This window comes from Leptosomus discolor, chromosome 3, assembly GCF_034619465.1.
Source record: "Leptosomus discolor isolate bLepDis1 chromosome 3, bLepDis1.hap2, whole genome shotgun sequence".
Classification (NCBI taxonomy): Eukaryota; Metazoa; Chordata; class Aves; order Leptosomiformes; family Leptosomidae; genus Leptosomus; species Leptosomus discolor.
This window is the reverse complement of record NC_141393.1, coordinates 13,284,347-13,309,418: the sequence shown is the minus strand read 5'-3', so window position 1 is coordinate 13,309,418 and position 25,072 is coordinate 13,284,347. Positions and strand designations below refer to the sequence as shown.

The 25,072-nt window shown below is 41.0% G+C and overlaps 2 protein-coding genes across 3 annotated transcripts in view; one reads left to right on the top strand and one right to left on the bottom strand.

Annotated features, from left to right (window-relative positions):
- Nucleotides 1–17,943, top strand: part of DYNC1H1 (dynein cytoplasmic 1 heavy chain 1) — a 44,669-nt gene extending 26,726 nt beyond the window's left edge. The window contains exons 47-78 of the mRNA XM_086462328.1: nucleotides 16–230; nucleotides 316–520; nucleotides 655–828; nucleotides 929–1,048; nucleotides 1,175–1,295; nucleotides 1,889–2,084; nucleotides 2,701–2,818; nucleotides 3,807–4,022; nucleotides 4,571–4,783; nucleotides 4,974–5,101; nucleotides 5,501–5,654; nucleotides 6,446–6,592; nucleotides 6,677–6,827; nucleotides 7,030–7,283; nucleotides 7,456–7,590; nucleotides 7,689–7,783; nucleotides 7,877–8,051; nucleotides 9,483–9,558; nucleotides 10,714–10,874; nucleotides 11,153–11,264; nucleotides 11,349–11,409; nucleotides 11,804–11,927; nucleotides 12,250–12,363; nucleotides 12,638–12,808; nucleotides 13,017–13,234; nucleotides 13,448–13,551; nucleotides 13,947–14,158; nucleotides 14,992–15,145; nucleotides 15,918–16,060; nucleotides 16,453–16,621; nucleotides 16,974–17,101; nucleotides 17,544–17,943. Coding sequence (XP_086318454.1) covers nucleotides 16–230; nucleotides 316–520; nucleotides 655–828; nucleotides 929–1,048; nucleotides 1,175–1,295; nucleotides 1,889–2,084; nucleotides 2,701–2,818; nucleotides 3,807–4,022; nucleotides 4,571–4,783; nucleotides 4,974–5,101; nucleotides 5,501–5,654; nucleotides 6,446–6,592; nucleotides 6,677–6,827; nucleotides 7,030–7,283; nucleotides 7,456–7,590; nucleotides 7,689–7,783; nucleotides 7,877–8,051; nucleotides 9,483–9,558; nucleotides 10,714–10,874; nucleotides 11,153–11,264; nucleotides 11,349–11,409; nucleotides 11,804–11,927; nucleotides 12,250–12,363; nucleotides 12,638–12,808; nucleotides 13,017–13,234; nucleotides 13,448–13,551; nucleotides 13,947–14,158; nucleotides 14,992–15,145; nucleotides 15,918–16,060; nucleotides 16,453–16,621; nucleotides 16,974–17,101; nucleotides 17,544–17,672 — 4,893 coding nt within the window. The 3' untranslated portion in view covers nucleotides 17,673–17,943. The remainder of the gene's footprint in view (nucleotides 1–15; nucleotides 231–315; nucleotides 521–654; nucleotides 829–928; nucleotides 1,049–1,174; nucleotides 1,296–1,888; nucleotides 2,085–2,700; nucleotides 2,819–3,806; nucleotides 4,023–4,570; nucleotides 4,784–4,973; nucleotides 5,102–5,500; nucleotides 5,655–6,445; nucleotides 6,593–6,676; nucleotides 6,828–7,029; nucleotides 7,284–7,455; nucleotides 7,591–7,688; nucleotides 7,784–7,876; nucleotides 8,052–9,482; nucleotides 9,559–10,713; nucleotides 10,875–11,152; nucleotides 11,265–11,348; nucleotides 11,410–11,803; nucleotides 11,928–12,249; nucleotides 12,364–12,637; nucleotides 12,809–13,016; nucleotides 13,235–13,447; nucleotides 13,552–13,946; nucleotides 14,159–14,991; nucleotides 15,146–15,917; nucleotides 16,061–16,452; nucleotides 16,622–16,973; nucleotides 17,102–17,543) is intronic.
- A 2,864-nt stretch (nucleotides 17,944–20,807) lies between these two features.
- LOC147415797 (uncharacterized) lies at nucleotides 20,808–24,737 on the bottom strand. Of its 2 annotated transcripts, XM_086463453.1 has the most exons (6): nucleotides 24,674–24,737; nucleotides 24,121–24,191; nucleotides 23,421–23,474; nucleotides 21,564–21,623; nucleotides 21,225–21,355; nucleotides 20,808–21,149 (listed from the first exon to the last, which is right to left on the bottom strand). In XM_086463453.1, exons 1-6 carry the CDS (start codon nucleotides 24,735–24,737, stop codon nucleotides 20,819–20,821), a joined length of 711 nt encoding a protein of 236 aa, XP_086319579.1. In that variant the 3' UTR covers nucleotides 20,808–20,818. The 2 variants fall into 2 exon arrangements, with proteins under 2 accessions (XP_086319579.1, XP_086319578.1); XM_086463452.1 differs by having other exon boundaries at nucleotides 20,808–21,355.
- Between the last annotated feature and the right edge of the window lie 335 nt (nucleotides 24,738–25,072).

Below are 25,072 nucleotides of genomic sequence, written 5' to 3'. Positions count from 1 at the left end.
TGTCTTTTGAATTAGGTTCCTGGTCTCTTTGAAGGAGATGAATATGCTACCCTCATGACTCAGTGTAAAGAAGGAGCACAGAAAGAAGGTTTAATGTTAGATTCACATGAAGAACTCTATAAATGGTTCACCAGCCAAGTTATTCGCAATCTCCATGTTGTGTTCACTATGAATCCATCTTCTGAGGGCCTGAAGGACAGGGCAGCTACCTCTCCTGCGCTCTTCAACAGGTAATTGCGCATATTCAAAGACTTATTACGAGTACTGTTAAAACAGTACTTTTGGGAAAGTCTTCACAAATGCTTTGTATTTCAGGTGTGTCTTGAACTGGTTTGGAGACTGGTCAACTGAAGCACTGTACCAAGTTGGCAAAGAGTTCACAAGCAAAATGGATCTTGAGAAGCCAAATTATATTGTGCCTGATTACATGCCAGTTGTGTATGATAAGCTACCACAGCCACCATCGCACAGGGAAGCTATTGTTAATAGTTGTGTGTTTGTTCATCAGACTCTTCATCAGGTATGTTATTACACTGCTTAATTTAGTTCATCTCAAGGCCACAGCATCATGCACTACTTTCCTAAAAAGTACGATCTTTGGTATCCAAATAAATTTAGAAACAGTGATTAATCTCAGCTTTTTCTTCCCTAAAGGCTAATGCTCGTCTGGCAAAACGAGGAGGCAGAACCATGGCAATCACGCCACGCCACTATTTAGATTTCATCAACCATTATGCCAACTTGTTCAATGAGAAACGAAGTGAATTGGAGGAACAGCAGATGCATTTGAATGTTGGTCTTAGAAAAATCAAGGAAACAGTTGATCAGGTACCTATCTTTAAAAGTTTGCCCTCTGTGAGGCTGCAGTGATTAAATAGATCTCCACGCTTAATATGAATTCTCTCTCCCATCTTACGATCTATCCCAGGTGGAAGAATTGCGGCGTGACCTGAGAATAAAGAGTCAGGAACTGGAAGTAAAGAATGCAGCAGCCAATGACAAGTTGAAAAAGATGGTGAAAGATCAGCAGGAAGCTGAGAAGAAAAAGGTAAAAATCTTTGTTAAATCTCTGTGCACAGTAAATATTTTTATTTACAAAACAGCCTGCAGAGCAAGTTGTGGAGGAAGTTAAACTTCTAAAAAGCAGTATTTTGTCTGTGAAATTTCCTTCTAGGTTATGAGCCAGGAGATTCAGGAACAGCTGCACAAGCAGCAGGAGGTCATTGCAGACAAGCAGATGAGTGTGAAAGAAGATCTTGACAAGGTGGAGCCTGCTGTCATTGAAGCTCAGAATGGTATGTTAGCACCTGAAGAGATCATACTATGGGCTTGGATCTAAAACTGAAGTTTATGGGAATGTGTTTTGGTGTGGTCTGAGTTGGTCTTGTCTAACAAAAACATAGGCTTTTAGCATGGAGCTGAACAGTGTTGAAGAAATTCCTAGTCTTTGAGCTGTGATTTTGTGCTCTTCGTAGTACTGCTCTGATACTTGATACTGCTTTTATGGCTTGTGGCTTTGTTTCTGGCAGACCAGCTCTAGTTATTTATTCAGTTTACATATTGATAAAGAAAGCTCATAATAAGAAAGACCACTGATGCAATCAAGCTGTCCATTCGTTAGAGTAAGTAGAGGAATAGCTGCTTGAAGTGAATTGTTTTTAGGCAGCAGAACAAGTTGCCGTGGCCAGTTGGCGAGTCAACATTCACAGGGATTTATCTTGTGATATGGTAGTTTGAATCTTATCCACTAGTATCTGCTTCTCTAGTAATGTCAAATTCCTTTTGAGAATCTTGAAGCATTTTCACAAATCCGAGACACTTTAATGAACTTCGCTAACTGTTGGTTTTCTTCCCACTCAACATTCATCACCTTTCTGGCACTGATTAGCTGTGAAGTCAATAAAGAAACAGCACCTGGTAGAGGTCCGTTCTATGGCTAATCCACCTGCAGCAGTTAAGCTAGCACTGGAGTCCATCTGCCTACTGCTAGGTGAAAGTACAACTGACTGGAAACAAATACGTTCCATCATCATGAGAGAGAACTTCATTCCAACCATTGTCAACTTCTCTGCTGAGGAAATCAGGTAATGGTGTGAATTAATTATGTGAATAAACTACATACAAATATATGGAATGTCTTCACTGGACTTTTGTCTGTGTAATTGCTTTGGTAGCATTTGACTTCTTTTGAGACCAATTCATTCCTGCATGTAGTGAATGTGTGGGTGGATATAGGAAACAAACTGCTGAAGCAGAGGTGCGTGATGCAGACTGGGACAAAACAGCTGCTGTTGAGTAACTTGAAGGCATGGTTGCAAAGCAGCGTGTTGAAAGTAGTTTTGCAGGAATAACAGACCAGGTTCCTGAGGGCTTTATCCAGGCTGACCTGTCCTAGCTGGCTCTGAATCTGAGTGGAAGGTCAGACTAGAGACACCTGATTTCCCTTCCAACTCCAAATTTTTCTGAGCAGAGTTAAGCGACTTGTCAGTGACTAATCTTAAAGTATTGTTAAATGCCTTTTATCACCTGCAAGCTATAATTTGTGAAACGACATCTTGAACTAATTAAAACATCCCAGCTATCAGTCAGCAAAACTGCTTGGAAATGTTCATGTCAGCTCTGGAAGGCAGGCCAGATAAAGGGATACTGTCTGCTGACATACAGGTACTCATGCTGTCTCTAAAAACTTTTCCCTTGTAGTGATGCCATCCGGGAGAAGATGAAGAAAAACTACCTGTCAAATCCAAGTTACAACTATGAAATTGTAAACAGAGCGTCACTGGCCTGCGGGCCTATGGTGAAATGGGCAATTGCACAGGTAAAGTCGATACTGTGGGGAAGCAAACGCAAGGTGAAAAGAGTGAGCCTGAAGCTGTGTAACAATGTCTGAAGGCTCTGAATTTGCCTCTGTTCAACTAAGTATGGCAAGCTATTTTGCTTCAGATAAATCGGTAGATGGGTCAGGTGAATGCTTATGGGCTCTGTAGTCCTGTGTCAGAGAACTGATGGCCAGTTCTGTTACAGCTTTTGCCCCGAGAAACTTCAGGTTTACAGTAGACAATAGCAGGTCCTTTCTGTAAGTAGCATCATTCTACAGTACTATACAGTTTTCAACTGGAAAATGCAGCGCACTCCTCTTAAGACAAAACTTACGCAGTCTCTATAGCCTCAGCATGGGGCACACTCACAGGCACCTCTGTGAACGTCTTTTAGGCAGACTTTTAAAGACTAGTTTCCTAGAGGAATAGGCTTTTGGGACAATGCCTCCAGATTGAGATATCCAAGAATGGTTTTACTTGCCTGTTGGTGTTCAATACAGCAGAATGCTTGCCTTGTTAAAACTGCCTGCTATGAATGGCATGGTGTGGAGAGACTCTGCCTAGCTTCAGTCTTGCCAACAGGCCCCATCCTAATTGTTCTGTGGCTTAGCTGTACTCAATTTTTTTACTAAGAAGTGCAGATCAGCACAGTACTGACACGGACACCCAGTTGAGTATTTATGCAAAACAGTGCTGTACGCTACTTAATATTGTAAGTCTCAACCTTTCAGGTGACTTCCTGTAAATCTATAGAGCAGGAAAAGGATCTTGCAATAAGCAATTGCTTATGTGTCTGTGCTTGGTTTAAACTAGAGTCTTAGTGATTTATAAACATCATAAGTTTCTGTTGAGTAGCTATTAATTCTCATACAGGTCACAAGTACCTAAGCTTGAAGATATGCAGTTGATAGTATATTCCTGGATGCTGTGGTTCTTGTTAACACACGTCATTTTAGAAAATATGAAGGGCCTATTTACTCTTTACAGCTGAACTATGCTGATATGTTGAAAAGAGTGGAACCTCTACGCAATGAACTGCAGAAGCTGGAGGATGATGCCAAAGACAACCAACAGAAAGCAAACGAAGTGGAGCAGATGATTCGTGATCTTGAGGCCAGTATTGCCCGTTACAAAGAAGAATATGCAGTGCTGATTTCGGAGGCTCAAGCTATTAAGGCAGATTTGGCTGCTGTAGAAGCAAAAGTAAGACTTTCATATATCAGTAATTTTCCATTCTTTAATCTTTGACAGTTGGAAGTTGAACCGTTCTTCAAATGTGTGGCAGACTTGGTTGCTTCCCCTGCGCAGTGTGTTTGAGCTGTCTATTTCATCTCTGGATGTCAGGAAGCTTCTTAAGCTACGAAACCTGGCTGGAGTTAGAAATATCAACTCATGTTAACAAGGCATTTTACGTAAGGCTTAAAATAAGTAGAAAGCCTTTGGAAACAAGGCATGGATGTCGTGTAATTGTAATGTCTTAACTGGACTTCTTTAGGGAGAAGAATTTCTCTATGTATTTGATCTAATCATTAGCATGTCATTACTATGCTGGTACTTACCACTTTTACATTCATCAAGATAACAGTTAAAGACAACATAAATTAACACTGAAGTGAGGAAACACAAACTTAATTTTGTTCTGAGTTTTTAAATTTAGCTTGGGCCTTGAGTCAATATTTAAGTGTCCCAAGAGACTTGTAATACTATAACAATTCATCATTTAAAGAGTCTACTTTACCACTTATTTCTAGGTAAACCGTAGCACAGCTCTTCTAAAGAGTCTTTCTGCTGAACGTGAAAGATGGGAGAAGACAAGTGAAACTTTCAAGAACCAGATGTCCACTATTGCAGGAGACTGCTTACTTTCAGGAGCTTTCATTGCCTATGCTGGCTACTTTGATCAGCAGATGCGTCAGAATCTGTTCACTACATGGTCTCACCATTTGCAGCAAGCAAATATCCAGGTAAGATACAGTTATGGTAAGTTAATTGTCAAACAATTTACTGCAACAGTTAAAGAAGCTTTAAGATTGCTAAGTAAAGAATGGAGCTATTGGAAAAGCATCCCTTGTAGAGCTGCATTTACTCAAAATGTCTTCACCAGCTGGTAGGAGAATCTCTGCAGCCAAATATAACTGTAAGTATTTCTTGCAGTTCCGTACAGACATTGCAAGGACAGAGTACCTTTCCAACGCAGATGAGCGGCTTCGCTGGCAAGCAAGTTCTCTACCTGCAGACGACCTGTGCACTGAGAATGCCATCATGCTCAAGCGGTTTAATAGGTATTTCATTCTAAAATGTAGAATTCTAAAGCAACACTCTTGCAGCAGTCAGGGTTTTGCACCTATCAAAGAATCACAGTAACTGTTTCAGAGCACTCTTTCTTTTGAGTTTCTAATGTTTGTAAAAGCTTCTCAACCACGTGTAAACATATAAACTCATTTTTGTTGTGCTTAGCTATTAAAATAATTTGGCTTGAACTGAAGCTATTTTGTTGCCTACATACAGTCTTCCCTTTCAAAACTCTGAACTGAAATAAGGCGTTGAACCTGGCCAACTTACTCCTTTACTATACAAGCTTTTAGAGTTGAGACTAACAATGCAACCCAAATTCATAGAACTGCTTAGAGGCTGTCTGCAGTCAAAACCGAAATAATGAAAGTGTTTTGTTACTCACTTAGGTATCCATTGATCATTGATCCTTCTGGGCAAGCTACAGAGTTTATCATGAATGAGTATAAAGACCGTAAGATAACTCGCACTAGTTTCTTGGATGACGCTTTCAGGAAGAACTTGGAAAGTGCCTTGAGATTTGGTAACCCGCTCCTAGTCCAGGTTAGTTGTGTGATCGTGTAGAAACTATTTAAAATTCTTGAATTCTGACCTGTGTGCTAGAAGAGTTTGCAGTTGTAAGATACAAATAACTTTATTTTTGAACCGTAGTTTAACAAGTAAACTAGTACTGAGTGGTATGTGAGGGGTGAATTCTGAGAAAAATACGATTAATGAGGTACACAGTCAAAAGAAGGTATTTCCTTTTCCCACCATTTCAAGTTCAAATGCTTGTGTTTTGAAATGATATTTCTTTACTTCCACTCTATAAAATTACTTGCAATCTGTCTGTCCCTTTGTTTCCATATGCTATCTCTAGTCATAGATAATAGCACCTAATATTTCTAGTTGTGTAGAATGAAATGTACTCTGAGTAGTAGGAAGAAGTTTCAGTAACACAAAGAAATAGGCAACCATAGGAATAGTTGACTTTCACTTGAGGTGGATATATTTTTCATTTCTTAGTATGGAAATGGGAAAATAAAGGATTAGTTCACAGATGAGATCAGTAACTGTTGCTTCTACTGCTTAGAATAGGGCTGTTTATGCATTAGAACACAATTACGACCATTAATAATACTCCCCTTCTGAAATTTAGTGTGGTAATAGCCTAAACTCTGCACCTGTAGAGCTCAACTGCAAATCTAAAGTGGAAATACCTTCTGAATGTGACCCGTATTCCAAACCAACTGCAAATTGTCTGCTTACCAGAGGTTTAAGACCCAGTTGGATCAGGATTTTTAGCTTGAGACAATTGAAGGCAACAGAATCTTTTAACGTATCTCTCCTTCTAGGATGTGGAGAGCTATGATCCAGTTCTGAATCCTGTTCTGAATCGTGAAGTCCGGAGAACTGGAGGCAGAGTTCTGATTACTCTGGGAGACCAAGATATTGATTTGTCACCATCCTTTGTTATCTTCCTCTCCACCAGAGATCCAACAGTAAGTAAAACAAAAGGCTGTCGTGTTTGTAGAAGTGGTGTGTCAGAGAGCTGAGAGAGTGTTTTTTCATGTTTCCTGTGATAGGTTGAATTCCCACCGGACCTCTGCTCCCGTGTTACATTTGTGAACTTTACAGTAACTCGCAGCAGTTTACAGAGCCAATGTCTGAATGAAGTCCTGAAAGCTGAAAGACCAGATGTTGATGAAAAACGCTCTGACCTCCTCAAGCTTCAGGGTATGCTTACCAAAATTAAAATAACTTCCTCCTGTTCTAAAAGAATACAGTAGGTTTACTGTAGCCATAGAAATACACAGTGAAATATCTTTATAGCTGATAGTCTTTCAGGGTGTACAATGGCAAAGTATACACAATTCATATAATTCTTAAAAGCTAACACATGTATACAGTATGTAACCTATTTTTTCTTCTAATTAAGGTGAATTTCAGCTGCGCTTGCGTCAGTTAGAAAAATCCCTGCTACAAGCACTTAATGAAGTGAAGGGACGTATCCTGGATGATGACACCATCATTACTACTCTTGAGAACCTGAAGAAGGAAGCAGCAGAGGTCACCAGAAAAGTAGAAGAGACTGATATTGTCATGCAAGAAGTGGAGACTGTTTCTCAGCAGTACTTGCCTCTTTCTACAGCGTGCAGCAGTATCTACTTTACTATGGAGTCACTGAAACAGGTAAGATGAGTAGTTCTTCCTACCAGAAGCTTCATGTATCTACTGTTCAAAGCTAAACAGGCACTGTGTAATTCCAGCCCTGGCTGCCGTGTTGCAGTTTGGTAGGCATAAGCCATTGACTATCAAACAGCAGGACTCTTAGAGAGAAAAACCAAACTCTTTTGTCTTTCAGATACATTTCCTATACCAGTACTCTCTCCAGTTTTTCTTGGACATCTATCACAATGTCTTATATGAGAACCCAAATCTGAAGGGGGTTACGGACCATACTCACCGTCTCTCAATCATCACAAAGGATCTCTTTCAGGTTCAATTCTTTAATTAGTAAATGTAAATTTGTAATAATTTTTGAAGGGTCAGAGTTCAAGGCCCCTTACCCTACTAACTTCGCTGTTTTGTTGGTAGGTGGCTTTCAATAGAGTGGCACGTGGCATGCTGCATCAAGACCATATAACATTCGCTATGTTGTTGGCCCGGATTAAACTGAAAGGCACTATTGGGTAAACATTTGTTTTATCACTTCACTTTTGTTGAAAAAGGGAGGGATGTCTTGAAGGCACCTAGCTAGAGTCATCTTTTTCCCTTAACATTAGGGAGCCTACGTATGATGCAGAATTCCAGCATTTCTTAAGAGGGAAGGAGATTGTGCTGAACACTGCATCTCTCCCAAAAATCAATGGTTTGACTGTAGAGCAAACAGAAGCAATGATGAGGTTGAGCTGCCTCCCTGCATTTAAGGATCTTGTTTCAAAAGTTCAAGCTGATGAGGTAAGTGTTGACTAAGGTTTGTTTCTGCACTAAACTATCTGGTTAAGCTTTTTAGGTGTCTGCTCTAAGAGCTTCATGCTTACAAGTAAGCTCTCCTAGTATGAGAAAGGAAGTCTTACAAATTAGCTGGTTGTGCTGTTGTGGAAGTGAATGTTCTTACTTCATTTGTAATCCAGCTATGAAACTTGAGTTGTAAATACCAGCATTGTTCATCCCTCAGCCTTGGAAGCAGCTTTCACCATTGATTTGACCTTGCGGTCAGCTGTGGTTCCTGTGGTAACAGAAAGTGTGATACTGTGTGTCTTTTACTGTATCACTATTGTCTGATAGTTGTGCAGTAGAGGGGAACAGCCCTAGCCATACATAACACCATTATGGTGAGCTCTTGGACATTACTATTTGGAATAAATTTGGATAGTGCTCAGCTGCTGAACACTTTGTTCCTTCTCATGATCTGAGTATTCTGAGAATACATCTGTGTCCTGATTGTGAAACTGTATGTTCCAAAATACGCCCATATCTTAAATAGTACCTGCTTGGTTGCCCTGCCTGGTTTTTATATTAAAAGTTGAATTCTCTTTGCTGTGTCTTATTTTCCTCAAACTCTTCGGCCTGGGGTAAAGTAGCATATAGCTTGGGCTGGGACTTGGTAGAGATCTGTAGAATCGGGTGCTGGGGGCAATGCAGAATTAGGGGATATCAGTGAAATGACTGGACACATCTAAACAAAGCATAATAGACAAAGCGTAATTTGAGTTTTACGCATGGATTTTTTTTAAAAAAAAAAAACACAACAGAAGAGAAATTCATTGAAGAAAAATGAGGCAGGAACTTACTAAATGTGCCAGTCAAATTGCAGTCTTGCTCAGGGAAACATTCAAACCAATTGTATATGAAACACTGAAACCATACATATCTAGAAGCCTTGGAAAAGACCAAACTATGTTGAGTGTTGGACAATACTTGGGGCTAAGTGACTCAGTTTTGTTAACGTAATAGTGCTTCTGTAAGCCCTGTCTTATTTCTCAAGATTTACTTATAGATAGAAGCTCAAATTCTTCATCTGGTACTTGATCTAAATTTTTATTCTAAAGACAGATTATAAGATATGAGCATTAAATGAGAAAAACCTTATGAACATGTGTATTTAATTTTTTAAACATTTAGCTACTTACTAGAATTTTAAAGACCTGTTTGCAAATCCAAGGCTAGTAGAGCTTGGACTGTGCCAAGTTCAACACTACCCTAGCAGTCTTTGTTTCCTGCTGAAGTTTGGTTTGTAGCTGAACGCTTCTGTAGTACATTAAATTCTAGATTTTAAGGCTGAGGTTGAACATCTCTGTTGCACCATGAACAGGACCTGCACCTTGCAGCAGGCTTCTGATGCCATGAATCTCCATTTCAAGTTTTTTGCATTTTCTTTCAATATAGCAATTCTGTATCTGGCTGGATAGCAGTTCACCAGAGCAGACAGTGCCATACCTTTGGACTGAAGAAAAACCTGCAAGTAAGTTAAGTTGCCTGTTCTCCAAACCAATCCTACTGTACTACTCTAAGTAGGATTACTATGATTTTAAAGCAGTTCTATGTTAGAACTTTTAATTTGGACCTTAATGCCCGGGAAAATCATAAAGTTGGGATTGTGGAACAACCTAATGTCTGGTGGTTTTGGTTCTGTGTTGTTTTATTTGGGTTTTTAAAACCCCAAACTTTTGTAAGCAATAGTTACTACACTTGGTTCCTGCACCTTAACCTGTGGTCTGGTCTTCCACTGAGGATGAAACGTACTTCTGCAATCTCATTAGACTGCGTAATAGTTTGGATTAACCTTAGTCCCTGCAAATCTGGAGGCAGCTCAATACTCTAAAAAGCTCCAAGACACAGATTTTCTGAGGACAGGGCTGCTGGTGTACTAAAATGTTTCCTCCTGCAGTTGTATCTGAGCATGAAGTCTTAATTCTTGCTGCATTAGTTCTTAGTGCTAATTTGTTAAGAGTTAGAACTTAAGGGTAGCTGTTGCCCTTCAGTTCTTCCCCAGTCTGAAAGGTAACATTAGGAAGTGTTTGTTGTCTGTGATCATTCAGGACTCATTCCTGTAGGTGGCTTTCTAAATTAAGGATTCTAAGCTTGTATTTACTAGCTACTTAAAGCTGCTTGACTGTGAACTGAAGCGCCTCTAGGATCTCAATCCTATCCATGCTAGTCAAGTATATAAACTTCAAAGTCTAGCAGAATGGCAGATTATTGGATGAGTGAGAAGATGTGAAGAGATCTATTGTCCCTGGAAGCTAAAATCACTTCCTGGCAATAATTCTAGACTGTAGGTTTTGTAAACAAAAAAAAGTAGCATTTCAGTAGAATCCAAAAGCATCTTGTCAAGGTAGGCTTTTGAAGGGCTCACAACATGAGCAATCGAGCAGGTAATTAAAATGTCACAGAAGACAAACCAACTGAAGATGAAGTTTCTTTTGACTGTCAAAGTGAAGACAGAATGTTAAGCATTCCCTTAAAATGTTGCAACAGATCTTTCAAAGGGATAATTAACTTTCTATATACCTAGTCTTCAGAACAAGATGGGAAAAACTGAATGGAGAATTGGAGAGAGGAAGGTGTTGAGGATGGTTTTCTTACCTGTCCATCTAATCCTGTCTCCTCTTTTCAGCTCCTATTGGACAGGCCATTCATCGCTTGCTTCTGATCCAGGCCTTCCGTCCAGATCGTTTGTTGGCAATGGCACATACCTTTGTTTCAACAAATCTTGGAGAGTCTTTCATGTCCATTATGGAGCAGCCTTTAGATCTGACACACATCGTAGATACAGAGGTAACCTGCTTGTTTTTGAAAGGCTAAAGTCCTGAGGTAATGCTTAGTGCCACCGTGCATGGGTTCCACAGTGACTAAAGCTATCCACCGGAACGTTTCTTCCACTTACCCTTATCCCCATGGTATGAGGAGTGGATTGTTTTCCTGTTTGTTAGTATAAAACTAACAGTGGCACAATGTCTTTAGCTGACCAGAGAGAAGAAAGACTGATCTTACTGCATTCTTGTATTCATGTAGTAGCTGTTCCATACGTATCTTTTGAATTTCCTGCACAACAGGTGAAACCTAATACCCCTGTGCTGATGTGTTCAGTGCCTGGTTATGATGCCAGTGGTCACGTTGAAGACCTTGCAGCTGAGCAGAATACACAGATTACTTCTATTGCTATTGGTAAGAACATGCTTTATTTCATCATCTAAGCATAAATGAAACTGTTAGCAGTAAGAACTTTAGCAACCCTTCTCTGTCTTTTAGGTTCTGCTGAAGGGTTTAACCAAGCCGATAAAGCAATAAACACAGCAGTGAAATCTGGAAGGTAGGTTCAGTCTCCTTTTTAGCTAGAATACTGCCTAGCAGAAAGGTAAACAGAGGGAGAGGGAAGTAATCTATTGGCTAAATAGATACAACTATGAGTAAAAAAAAAAAGAAAAATTGGAACTATCTTCTGAACTGAAATTTGTAATAACTTAAGCACAGCTATTCAGAACTTCTATTTGATTTAAATTTTTTCAAGAGAAGTAGGCTGTATCTGCAAAACGGGAAAGTTAGCCCATTTACAGTACACAGTAACTGATTTTATGTAAAAGGTTTAAAAGAGGGAGGAAAATCTGTACCATTGATACCAGATTCTGTTACTCTTTGTGGCGATTATAGCCAGGATCCATAAACTGTACCCTAAAAAGCACTTGTTCTGTTTCAAAATTTCACAGATGGGTAATGCTGAAGAACGTTCACCTGGCTCCTGGCTGGCTCATGCAGCTAGAAAAGAAGCTACATTCCCTGCAACCCCATGCTTGCTTCAGACTCTTCCTTACCATGGAGATTAATCCAAAGGTAGCATTGATTTGAAATTTGATTCTCTGGTAAAGTAACCAGCTTGAAGAGCCAAGGGAAGGTTTTCTCATGACTGCCTTTCTGCAGTAAAGAAAGAGGAGAATGCATGCCTAGGGTGATTACTAGCCTTGGTTTCTGATAATTATAGCGAAAAACTTCATAGCATTCCTTTTGCTGTTTCCCCTACCCTCCAAAAGAAAGGCAGGATATTACCGTGTGTGCTGACAATAAGGTTGTGAAGCTAATGCAGACTGTGCTGTTAGAAGGATTTGATTTAGTGAAGGCTAAAGGAGCTGTATTCAAGTTTATTGATGTTTTCTAGGTGCCAGTGAATTTGTTACGTGCCGGCCGAATTTTCGTGTTTGAGCCTCCTCCTGGTGTAAAGGCAAACATGCTGAGGACTTTCAGTAGCATTCCAGTTTCTAGAATGTGCAAGGTAAGGCTGCTGTTTGTGTAGATGAAAGAAAATCTACGAATGTGTTCACTAAGTCTTACCTTGGATGATAAAACCTCAGCTTCTAAGATGTGCATTGAGTATTTTTTCTCAGAGGAGTAAAGTAGTAGTTGTTTCTTCTGATGGTGGAATGTGTTCCGTTCTGGTAGCAGTCTAGGATTAAATCTGATACTTTCTAGCTTTTTAGCAGGCTTTGATTTTTATCAGTTCCCTTCAGTAACAGTTGTATTTATGTTTTTTTCTCTCCACTTCCTAGTCTCCAAATGAGCGTGCTCGTTTATATTTCCTCCTTGCCTGGTTCCATGCTATTATCCAAGAGCGCTTGCGCTATGCTCCGTTAGGTTGGTCCAAGAAGTATGAATTTGGAGAATCTGATCTGAGATCTGCCTGTGACACGGTCGATACATGGTTGGATGATACAGCAAAGGCAAGTAGTATTGTGTACTTAGATACGAGTAATACTTAGATTACTTAAGACCTTCAGTAAAACAGTCTGTTCTTGGAAACGTTTAGTAAGTAAAATGAGTAGGGACAAATAACTTGATGGCAATTTAATTTAGTTCTTGAGTTTGATTCCTTGATCAGAGATGTGAAAAGGATTGTTTCCTGCTTATTACATTGCATTTTACTTACAGGGTCGCCAAAACATTTCACCTGACAAAATCCCATGGTCTGCATTAAAGACACTGATGGCACAGTCTATCTATGGAGGTCGTATCGATAATGAGTTTGATCAGCGTTTGTTAAACACTTTCTTGGAGCGTCTGTTCACTACTTTAAGTTTTGATAGTGAATTCAAACTGGCTTGCAAAGTTGATGGACACAAAGATATTCAGATGCCCGATGGAATCAGGTATCGTTTTTTCCTTATCCTGATCTCTGTGTACAGCTTCTCTTCTTTTAAATAAAAAAATAAATTAAAAAAAAACCAACAACAAAAGCCATGAACAAAAAACCCCTAACCTATATCTTTGTGCTGGAATTTAGTGTTTGTCTCTGGCAAAGCATTACCTTGCCATTCTAATAGAGGAAGCCTTCTAATGAATATTAAAACTCTGTCTTGCAGGCGTGAAGAATTTGTTCAGTGGGTTGAGATGCTGCCAGATACACAAACACCATCATGGCTGGGCCTTCCAAATAATGCAGAGAAAGTTCTTCTTACCACACAAGGTAAAACCAGAACTTTAATGTCTTGCGTAGATAACCAGGCCACCATTTTCACCAAAAAGCAGAAGAGAAATATAAATCCTGCTGTAGAGTTGATAGCTTTCCCCTCTTCCTTCAACATAGTTGATTTAACTTCTGCAAGGTAAGACACTTGAGTAGTCCAAAAACTGACCAGAAGCTTGTGAATTAAACCAGTTACATTCAGCCTTCCAGATGTCAAGCTACCTGTCTTGATTCTGGAAAGCCTTATTGTCAGCTCTGGAGCCAGCTGTAGCTAGGCAGTTCTGAATCTTAGGTCTAAACTAGGGGAAAAGGAAAATATTAGTTCTTGAATGTAGTAGGATATTTTCATCTTGGTGCCACTTCTTCTCTGACTAACAGCGTATCTTCTGTTTCAGGCATAGATATGATCAGTAAAATGCTGAAAATGCAGATGCTGGAGGATGAGGATGATCTAGCTTATGCAGAAACTGAGAAGAAGGCAAGAACTGATTCTACATCAGATGGTCGCCCAGCCTGGATGAGAACACTGCATACCACAGCTTCTAATTGGCTTCACCTTATCCCACAAACACTAAACCATCTGAAGCGGACTGTGGAAAACATTAAGGTAAGAACTAATTTTTATCTAACATGGGCATAAGAAGCACACAAGTTCTGGTGCATTGGAACAAGCGCATTGTGATTTGCAGGGTGGGGTCTGTTGGGGGGGTCACAATGGAACCCGTATTGATGCTGATTCTGACTGCCATAGCTATGTAATGCCTCGCTGGGTTTCTTGAAATGCACTTAAAGGTTGATTCATGTCTTCTGGGGATCATTTGAAGAAATACAATGTCAAGGGTACCACTTCTGAAGCTTCTCTGTGATCAGGTAGCAAGAAGCAAGTGCTTCCTGTTGTATGTAGCACACTGACTGCTACCTCTGATGCTGTCTTTCTAGCTGGGACACATTAATTACTGCCAAAATTTAGCAGTGATCAGTGAGGGGAGATAGAGCAGCAGCTTCTGCTAACTGGGAACAGGAATTGCAAAGGCTGGAGGAAACTTTAGAGATCTGGACAGTAGTACCCTAAGCTCTAACTGGGGCATAAGCGCCCCAGTTGAATGCCCATGATTGCCCAGACTTACACTGGGATCGTAGGCGAGAACCTTTTGCTGTTGATGAAAAGAAATCCAGAGTTGATTGGAAGGAGCTGCAGCAGGCAGTCTGCATTAATTGTTCAACTAAGACTTCTGCTTCCTTGCTTCTCCAAGGGAGAGGAGATTGTTGGTTGTAAAACAGTCTCTGCAGTCACTTTCTGCATCACAAACTGCATCTTCATGTTTAATGCTTGTAGTCACAGTGTCACTGGTCATTCCATCTAGGATTTTGGGGTTGCTTTTTGTAGTTTTCCAGCAAGAGCTTTGATCTGCAACTTACTTTGATTGTTTTGACAATCAGGATCCTTTGTTCCGATTCTTTGAGAGAGAGGTGAAAATGGGAGCTAAGCTGCTTCAGGACGTTCGTCAGGACCTTGCAGATGTGGTTCAAGTGTGTGAAGGAAAAAAGAAACAAACCAACTACTTGCGTACACTTATAAATGAACTGGTGAAAGGTACGGTAATTCAAATTGGCATCCCCCGGTGCGCTTTTTGCCTCTTGCACTCTGAGAGTTAGAGCCTGTTATGCTCAGCTGCTTTAAAAAAAATGCAGGAAAACTGGCATTGACTTTACCATTTGACACAAGCAATACTTTTGAGTTGAGCATAAAATTCCAGTTGGGTTGGTTTGGGATTTCAAGTTGAGGTAGCTAGTATTGGGCTTTTTTGTACAGTTCATATCAGCAGCTTAATTTCTAAGCTGAAATCTTACGAAGTTCTTAGAGTCTCTGAATTGTGATAGAACAAAGTTACTTATACCACAAAGTGAGTAATACCACTCCTATCAATTCTCCTAGAAAATACTCAGATTCTCTAAACTTCTGTTTCATAAATGTGGAATTTTCATAGACATCTTACTTCTAGTAGTACGTGAAGATCTGCTGTGTGCTTTGAACAAAAGCATTTCCTGAAACATAAGATACTTGACCTCTTTTTTTTCTAAAGCACTCAGTCTTCATGAAAACTTGAAGATCAGTGACTTCAGTATATAGCTGTGTGTAACTGAAGCTGCTGTTGAAGGGTTTCTGTAACTGGGTGGAATTTTAAATGAATAGTAGACCTGGAGGCCATTTGCTTTGCAGTCTTTGAGAGTGGTTTCACTTACTGAGAAGCCTTTTAAGATAGAGGTCCAAGTCTTAAATGGCTATTGGGAGAAAAAGTGTCAAAATAGTGTGTAATTACAATGTGTATGCAAACAAAACTTAATTCTAATCATGTTTTTCACAGGTATTTTGCCTCGTAGCTGGTCTCATTACACAGTGCCCGCTGGTATGACTGTTATTCAGTGGGTGTCCGACTTCAGTGAGCGCATTAAACAGCTGCAGAATATTTCCCAGGCAGCTGCTTCTGGTGGAGCAAAAGAACTGAAGGTATCTTGTGCTGAATTCTTCTAGAGGTTATGGGTGGAGCTGTCTAACTACTTCATGGAGTCTTCATATCAAGGCTTCTAATAGTTCCTTAGCTGAAACAAGTTCAGTTGATGTTCTCTGAAATGTTCTTGTAAATACTGTTGAGTGTCTCCTGATCTCAAAATGGTGAGGCTTAGCAGGCTAACTGCTCACACAGCTTAGAGGGAAACCCAGTATTTTAGAATGACAGAAGGCGTAGCCTTAGAGCAAAAAGCGATTTAGCAGTTACACAGTGTTCCAGTAGCAGCAGGAAAATTTTAATGTAGATAGCTTGCTGAAGTAACATTTATGATAATCATTAATGCATACTGCCGCTGATTCTTTTATTTATTTATTTATTCCCCTTGAAATAGAACATCCACGTGTGCCTTGGTGGTCTGTTTGTACCAGAGGCATATATTACTGCTACAAGGCAGTATGTTGCCCAAGCAAACAGTTGGTCCCTTGAAGAACTCTGTCTTGAGGTCAATGTTACAACTACACAGAATGCAGTACTGGATGCGTGCAGCTTTGGAGTCACAGGTAAACTTAGCAGAAAGAAGGGGTCCTTGCTCTGAAATATTTTTAGAAGCTTCTGGTATTAAATGGCTATATCAAGTGAAAAAGATCATATCATTGCAAAAGTTAACACTTTCTGAAGTTGTTTGATATTACTTAGTAGGGAGGTACTTACAATGCTAATAAATCTCAAGCGAGACTCAGGTCAGTATATATTTAAGCAGTATTGGATAGTGTATGTGCTACAGCCTCTTTATTTTGCAATATGAGATACCTCTCGTTTGGTGAACTTAGCCCTTAAATGATACATAGGGAGACAATGTTTGTCTGAATGTATGAAAGCCCTTAGAACACTGAAGTGTATTTCAATTTACAGGCCTGAAGCTTCAGGGAGCTACATGCAGTAACAACAAGCTGTCGCTTTCGAATGCTATTTCAACTGTACTGCCCATTACACAGCTTCGCTGGATCAAGCAGACAAATGCTGATAAAAAAGCAAATGTTGTAAGTATTGATAAAAATAATTTTAAAAAGAACTCTGATAATTACATATACCTAGCAATTATTTTCCTGAAGCTTTATGGATGCTTTTATCAGGCACCACAAATCAAATGGTTCTTTTCTGATATTTTCCATGTGAGTTGGTACCTAAATTCCAGGCTAGCAGTGAACAGACCTAGTGTTGACTAGGTCCTTCCTTTGTAGTTAGAAAGGAGAAGAGGCATCTAAAAATATTAATGCTGTTCAGGGCAAAACTTGAATTCATAACTATAAAGAAGGCTGTGCTTTAGGTGAATTTATTAGGCCCATGTTTTTTACTCGTATTTTGAGTATTGAGTTATCTGAGACTAAATTCCCATTCATAAATAGCATATAGTGTTACAGAAACTTCTTATACTCTTCAGCTGCCTTACGTAACTTCTTCTATATTCATGTTTTTCCCCAGGTTACTTTACCAGTTTATCTGAACTTCACTCGTGCTGATCTGATTTTCACCGTTGACTTTGAAATAGCTACCAAGGAAGACCCCCGTAGCTTCTACGAACGTGGTGTTGCAGTTCTCTGCACAGAGTGAAAAGTTTTGTTCTGACTGGTTAGTGCTGTAGTAGTTGTCAGTCTTCTATGTGGTATTCACCTGTAACCTGTAGTATTCATTTTGTAACCTGATTAGGTTAGGTTGTCAGATGGATTTTTGTTAAGTTGACTAGAAGGAAAGGGGGCGGTGCATTGGAAAGCTGCTAAGCTAGATTTCTTCAAAGGAAAATTGGAAGAGATTTTTAGATGGTTATTGGTAGATGTGATGTTTGACAGATCATGTTACATGAAATAAAATTACTATAGCAAAACTTTTGACTCTATTTCTGGAAATAGAATTCTTACAGTGATTTTTGGGTTTTGCTCTGGAAAAACTACCTATGATCTTTTCAGAGAATAACAAGTAATATGTTGGTATTCAAGCATACTCTTGACCTTCACACAGCTCACTCAGCAGCTGGTTTAGCTGACCTCTAGTAACAAGAACCTTGGTATATAAGTCTTCAGGGCAGTAAGACACAAAGCCTGACATCTGATGCCATTGCATGAATTATTTGCAATGAACTGGCTCTTGCTTGAAGTAACCTGTATTTACACAGCTGCTGAGATGCGTTCAGGAGCTAGAGTGTCCGAAACAAGACTGACTTGCCCTATTGACCACAGGGCCTCCTCTTTCTTAAGCTGCTTTTATGGTGAAAAAAGCCTCCAGTTTCATGTCTGGTTAAGCCCAGGAGGATAGTGTTAAATGCTTAAACAAGGAGTTGCAGTATTATTTCAGAGACTCACATGTGACCAACTATTACTAAATTAGGGGAGCTGAGGGTTCCTGCTAATTGCTTGGCTTACTGTAACGGTTTGGGTAGTCGCTTGCTTGCTCTCATCCTAAATTCGTTGGGTGAGCACTGTCCTCTCTTAACAGTGGCTAATACCAGGTGTTCAGACATGCACAGGTGCATAGCTTCTCTGTCTCAAAACAGAAATCTCAGGAGTTCCTTCCTTCTGGTGAGTTTTCCTATGAAAGTATTGACTTTCTGAACCTGCATCTACTCTTAATATTTTTTTTTTTCTGTGATAAGTTCTACAGCATGGGCCTGTGCTGGGAGGTAAAATTGTTGTCTCTGCCTGCCTTGCACACTTGTTTCAGCTGATGCCTACTAGTTACTAAAATAGAGAATTCTTGCTGTCTGCCCTCCCTGTACTGCTTTGCGTAGGTAGTTTTTGTCTGCTGCTTGTAGTTCTCCTCTCCAATTGTGAGGAACAGAGAGGAGAACTACACACATCATCCAAGATCAGTTTTAGCCACGACATAATGTCCTTGTTCTGTTTCAGCTTCTGTGAGTTGCTTTCCTTTTCATCACCAGCATATTAGTATCTGGAATTTATACTGTCACTCCCTCCAGGATCACTTACTTCAAATACATTGTAAGGCAGCAGACCTCCTCCTGCTAGCAGTGTGAAGTATTAGCTTAAATATGTACAACTTGTAGCTGTTAGCAGCTCAGGTGAACACGCACCTTTCTTTCAGCAACTATTTTTTGTGCATAGCTCAGGAGCTGCATTGTTGTACCAGCTTAACAGCTACTATGAAAATCTTCAGTTAAACCAGTTCCACCTCTTGGCAATTAATAACGGTGATATCAAGAGTCTCGAATATGCTTGAAGTAGCTAGAGCTTCCTGAACTATTCAGCTCTTTCCATGTTAACCTCTGCCTTAGGCCTGAATTAACAAAAGGTGCATTTTCAGTTTAGAAGTTAATCTACAATTGGATTCTCAGACTGAATAAGCAGGCTTTGAATGTCTGAGTATATACTGTGCCATGGGGCTTGCCTTTCAACTTTGTTCTCCCCTGATTGTTCCTGTGTTATTTTTTCCTAGTGGATTATTTATTTCAGTGTGCTGTGTTTAAACAACTGGTTTCAGTGAATTCCTCACTAGATGAGTTTAGGGCTCTTGGCTGCAGTTTGAAGGTCAGTAGTTCAGTTCTGTTTAGCCTCAGATGAGGTGGTTGAAGACCGTTCAGCAGACAGCTATGACTTCCCTGACACAGGGCTGAAGGGCTTGGCCACATCACAATGTCATACTTTTGAAGCTTTTCATGAGTCTTAATGCTAGAGAGATCTGTGGCCTAATTCCACAGGGGGTTTTTGCAATTAACTTAGTGTTCACTACAGCGTTCTTTGCCACTAGGGCAAGTCAGTAGGCAAGCACAGTAGCTTGTGTCTTAGGGTAAAGGCATCTGAATCTTACTGTCCTAACCAATTTGTTCCAAGCCAATTAAAAACCATCTCTGTATCTCCAGACTGGGGATAAGGATGAAAGCAAAATTGCTTTAATAAATTAAATATGCAGCTGTTAGTGGAAGGGTGCAAGGCTAGAAGTTAAGTAGTATTTTGAATGGCTTTTCACCTTGTGAAAGGAACTGCAAATTAACAATCTCTGCCAGTCATACAGAATGAATGCTTTCACAAATAGTTGGTACCAACATATTTCAATCCATCATTATATAGATGGTAGTTCCCCTTTCATATGAATGAACTACCTAGGCTCTAAAGGTGATAAGTTACCATGGAGGAGAGGGAGATCAGAGATAAGTTTTTATTGACTAACTGGCCTGCCGTCTGCGCGCACCACTTCGGCAGCTTGTAAGCGATTGTTCTCGCTAAGGAAGAAGAGTGCTTCCACCTCGTGTGTTCAACTTGACATTGTAGATTCTAAACCAGCAGGTACACTGAGACTTTGTACCTAAAACGTTGTTCAAAACAGATAGGAACAGATACATTAGTAGCACAAGTCAACTTCTCCCTGTTTGAAGGGGAAAAAAAAAAAAGCTAGGTTGCCTTTAGTTGCAGGCAGTTCAACTTAATGCAGTTCAGCTGTTTGTAGTCAAACCTGTAAGGTCATTCACCATCTAGCTGCTTCCTTCCTAGCAGTAGGTCAAACATACAGGGAGGCAAACACTGACCTGAAGCATGGGTGAGGTCAGCTATAGCTACTGAAGACTAATTGCAACCATGCACATATCATTCCTCCTCCCCTTGTAGTACTTTTTTGAAATTACACTGAAAGTGAGCAGGTGCCTCCAGGTGCTGGATACAGGAGTTAGGCTGGTGCTTCAAGAGGCCCCAGTCACCAAAGCAGCACAGTTTCATTCTTCAGTTCGTCCAATGATTTACTCATACCTCAGATTAAGTTGCACGGAATTTCTTTCTTAATTTTTCACTAGCACCCTCTGGGATGGGAATGCCCTCTTTTCTTTTGATGAGAGGCTGTTTGGCTGTTGCGCTATCACAGCTGGCTGCTAGTACGGGTTCTGGAGCACTGTCACCTGGGCTTGCAAGGAGAGCTGCAGTGGCTGAAGGGTTAATACTCATCAGTGAGGAAGGGTCGGGTTTCAGCCACATGGAAGTAAATGCTTCTGTGGCTCTAGGCAGTTCAGATGATTGCAACAGGCTTCTGGGGAAATCCTTCTCTTGGCTAGGAAGTTCCAGGGGTGCTTTACAGTCATTTACTGTCTGATTTTCACTGGCACTTGTTTCTGGGCAGAGCCAGTCTGGAGGCTTAGGGAAGTGCTCTCCATCTTCTGAAGTGTCAGCATCCTCCAGAGCCATTGCTTTTGGGGCACTGTTCACCCATGGTGCAGCTTTTATACTATTTAAAGAATTCAAGCTACAGTCAGAGTGAATGGATGCGTCTTCTGAGTCACCATCATAAGGATCTAAAAACTAAAATAAAGCTTACTCTAAATATGATGGATGCTTATTTGTCCATTAAAGAAATACAAGAGGCAACATAGAGTGGGTTTTAAAACCACTTTCAATGTAAGTCACAGCCACTGTGGAAGTGTTTCTGTTTATCCACACATTCCCACCTCTGTTTTAACTTTTGGATGCTACACTGAGAACAAGACTGCTGCATAATAGCCAAACCTACTTGCAGTCCCCTGGAGTCCCTTGCTTTCTTGAGTCCTCCAGCAAGTGGGCTAGGCACAACCTATTTATGAGACAGTAACATCAGTTTATAAAACACCTTCGTATGAATTGGTGATCAGAGTAAAGACAGAATAGGTAAAAATCCTAGAGAAGAGGAAGGCAGATTGTCCCCTTGCTAAAAGATAGTAAAAAGTATATCTCAGTTTAACTTACAAAGGCCTGGTAAAGTCAGCCTAAAATAGAGGGACTGAGGAGAGCTGTGGAAATCTCAACTGCACTTAAAACATTGCTATGAAGGGAACAAGTAATTGTATAATACTTCACCACCAGAAAAGTAAACCAAATCAGCATTTCACTAATAGTAGACAAAATACAATTTAGAGTTTAGAGAGCTTCCCTCCCACTCAAGTCCCTTTCTGTTCTTTTACATAGAGATGATCTGAAATTCTCCCTTATTAGCTGGATTATGAATTTGCTGTCCTTGGGGGAGTTCTGTAACTAACACAGTCAAACCAAGTCCTTTCGGTCAGTCTCAGTATCGCTGCTCTAACGCTGAGGTTTCAGGCTGCTTTTCCCCATGTGGTTAAACGTGGATTTGTCCAGACCTGAACAAAGAACTTTCTTCATGAATTTATGCTCGAGAAACACATCATTCCAAAATAGTGCTTGTAAGTCTGTGTCTATTTAAAAAAAAAAAAAAGCCATATAGAGAGACTCCCTGTTAAAAGCCAGCCGCAGGTGCAAAGCAGTCACACAAAGGGGGCAGGGGGAAGTGTGCTGCAGGGAGAGTGCTCCTTTAGAAGGATCCACCACAGCTGCTCAGACAAGAAGCTGCCAGTCACTGCTGTGCCTGCTTTCGGGGGGAAGGAGGACAGGCTGAGCACAGCTGATGCAAAGCAGAGCTTACCAATTCTGGACTCCTCACAACAGGAACCCGAAGGCTTTAGCGGAGGAGATGAAGTCCAAGCCCGTTTGTGACTCTACGTTCTTGTGCTAGTTCAAGGACACACAGACACCCCCACAAAGCCAGTGGGCAGTGCTGGGCAATGAAGAAAAGCAGATTCTGCTTCTCCAAAGAGCCCAGAAATCCCCCAGTCCTGCCCTGGCACCTGCATCCTTGGTGAGAGCAACCAGTTCTTTGACGAAGCTGGCAGCTCTGCAAGCCCCACTTCCACCCAGCCCAGCTGGACTTCCAACCCTGTTTCTCCCAGGAGGAGATCATGGAGAACTCCAGCTTTCCCCTGTGCTTTCTGGGATGTGAAGTGGTGGCAGGTTCCTGGCAGACAGCTTGTCTAAGCAAGCATTCATTCTGATTACTTTTGCTCAGAATTAACTCCATTCCGGAATCAGGTCTTTTTTCATCAGCATTAAACGCACTGCTTTGACAGAACAATGTGCAGGAAGTTACCCGTACTCATAAGTAACTGCTGCAGCAGCAGAGCTGCTCTCAATCTTACCCAAAATGGACAGTTAGAAGGTAAAAGCTACCCAGAGCTGTAGAAATTCCACTGGACCAGAGCTGCTGAAAGGTAACCACCAGAAACATCCCTATGCAGCTTTAAGCACTTTGTAGCAGAGAAGCTTATGCTACATTTGTCTACCTAAAGCACTGGCACTTTCCTGCCTCATCCCCGCAGAATCGATTCGGCTAAAATTAGTAACAGTTGTAAGGAAGAGCCTGATGGATAGAACAGTGTTGGGTTTGTTTGGGTTCCCCTCCCCCTTTCCTTTTACAGTCACAAAACCAGTAACCCCAGCAACCATGCCCTACACTTTCCCTACTGAGACTGAAGGAAAGGTCAGATAGCCGACAGGGAATCTCATCACCATCAAAGTGCTCCAGAGAGTCAGTTCTTACCTCCACGCTGGATTCAGACTCAGAATCTGTACTTGACTCTACTATGCACTTCTGCTGCAGAGGAGGAAGGGAAAGAAATGCTACTCGAAGCAGAAGTTAACGCAGAAAAAAGGTTAAAACTGTATATGCTGTGTTTCTCCAAGACTTCCACATCTAAAGCCAGCTTGTCCTTCCATGTATCCCACATTTGTTGTGCTGGTTCAGTTGTGCAAGTGAGACATAAGGGAAGAAGTCTGGCCCCACTGCTCCCAAAAAACACAATGGGAAGCTATCCAGAACACACCTTGCATTCGCTAGGAACAGGTACCCAGCTCTGTAAATAACTTTACAAAATGTTTTTTGATACACACTGCGGTTTTGTTTGTTTCATTGCTTTCAGTGGGCCCAGATCTCAGAAATGTAACTGCAGATAAATGACTAAAACTACATCCTCATTTTTTTCTGAAGCTCTTGCTACAGAGACCTTACAAACAGCCCCCTTGTTCCCCAGGTGGTAGCACAGAAGTGGAATAGCTTCCTCCCTCCCTTTTTGTTTCTTTGCAGGTGACGCTATTTGAATTAATTCATTCACACCTGTTCTTCATGTACTCTTCTCCAGCACAGCTACCTGCACTATCAGGCTAATGACAAAGCAACTAACACTTTCTAAATTGTATTTTAATAGGGAGATAAAAAAAAGCAGCAATTAAAAAAAAGTTACCATATATTTACGTGCCAGTCTTTGTATGTAGTCTGGGCTTTTAACAGAATCCTTTGTTTCCTGAGCATCTACTGAAACAGGCAGAGCGTAGGAGAGCACATTAGAGAAAATCTTCTCATAGATAAATTGCCCAGACATGGTAACTGTCTTTATGCTGGAAAGGTTGGTCAGTCCTTCACAAAGTCTGTGTGAAGTTCTCAGAGGCAGCTTCTGTTTAAAAACAAAGAAGCAGCAGCCACTGTGTTCTACCAAAACAGTGACTTGATTCACTGGTCCTTCATGCAGCATGAGAAAAATACAATTTAAAAAAAAAATTATACTCTCTAAAGGGGATTTTTTTCCTTTTTTTTTTCTTTTTAAAGGCACTACAAGTTCTCTGAACCCTCAAAGAGGTATTTGTACTCAAGACAAACCAGACTAGAGAGGGACAAATGCAAAGCCATGCTGAGAGTCAGCCCTCTGTCCCAGCCCCCCCCGACCCCAGCATTCAGTCCCTGTACACCCCCTGCCCCCCAACAGGGCTCTGTTACAGGCTGCTTCCTTCCTCCCGTACCCTCCATGGGCTGCCCAGCCCCACGCTTCTTCCTCCATCGCTGCCTCTTCCCAGCTGAGGCCATCCTGCTCCCAGCACCTTCCCCTTCCTCCAGCTTTATAGGCTCAGCCCTGGCTGCCCCACCTCCGCCCCCACCTCTCACACGTGCCCTGCTCAGCTCCCTCAGCCTGGAGCCTTGGCTCTTTTAAAAAGAATGGGAGTGAAGCAAGGCAAAAAGAGTGAAGTCCTCCTGCAAAAGCACTTCATGCCACTGCTACAGGCTTCAGACCTTGCTCTTCACAGTGTATTCCCCAGTCACGTGTGTGGAAGTCTACAGCAGAAATACGCACAACGTAGCACGGCAGTTTGGGTCCTCTTGTCATTACACTTCTCTACAACTACAAAGCCCATGTACACACA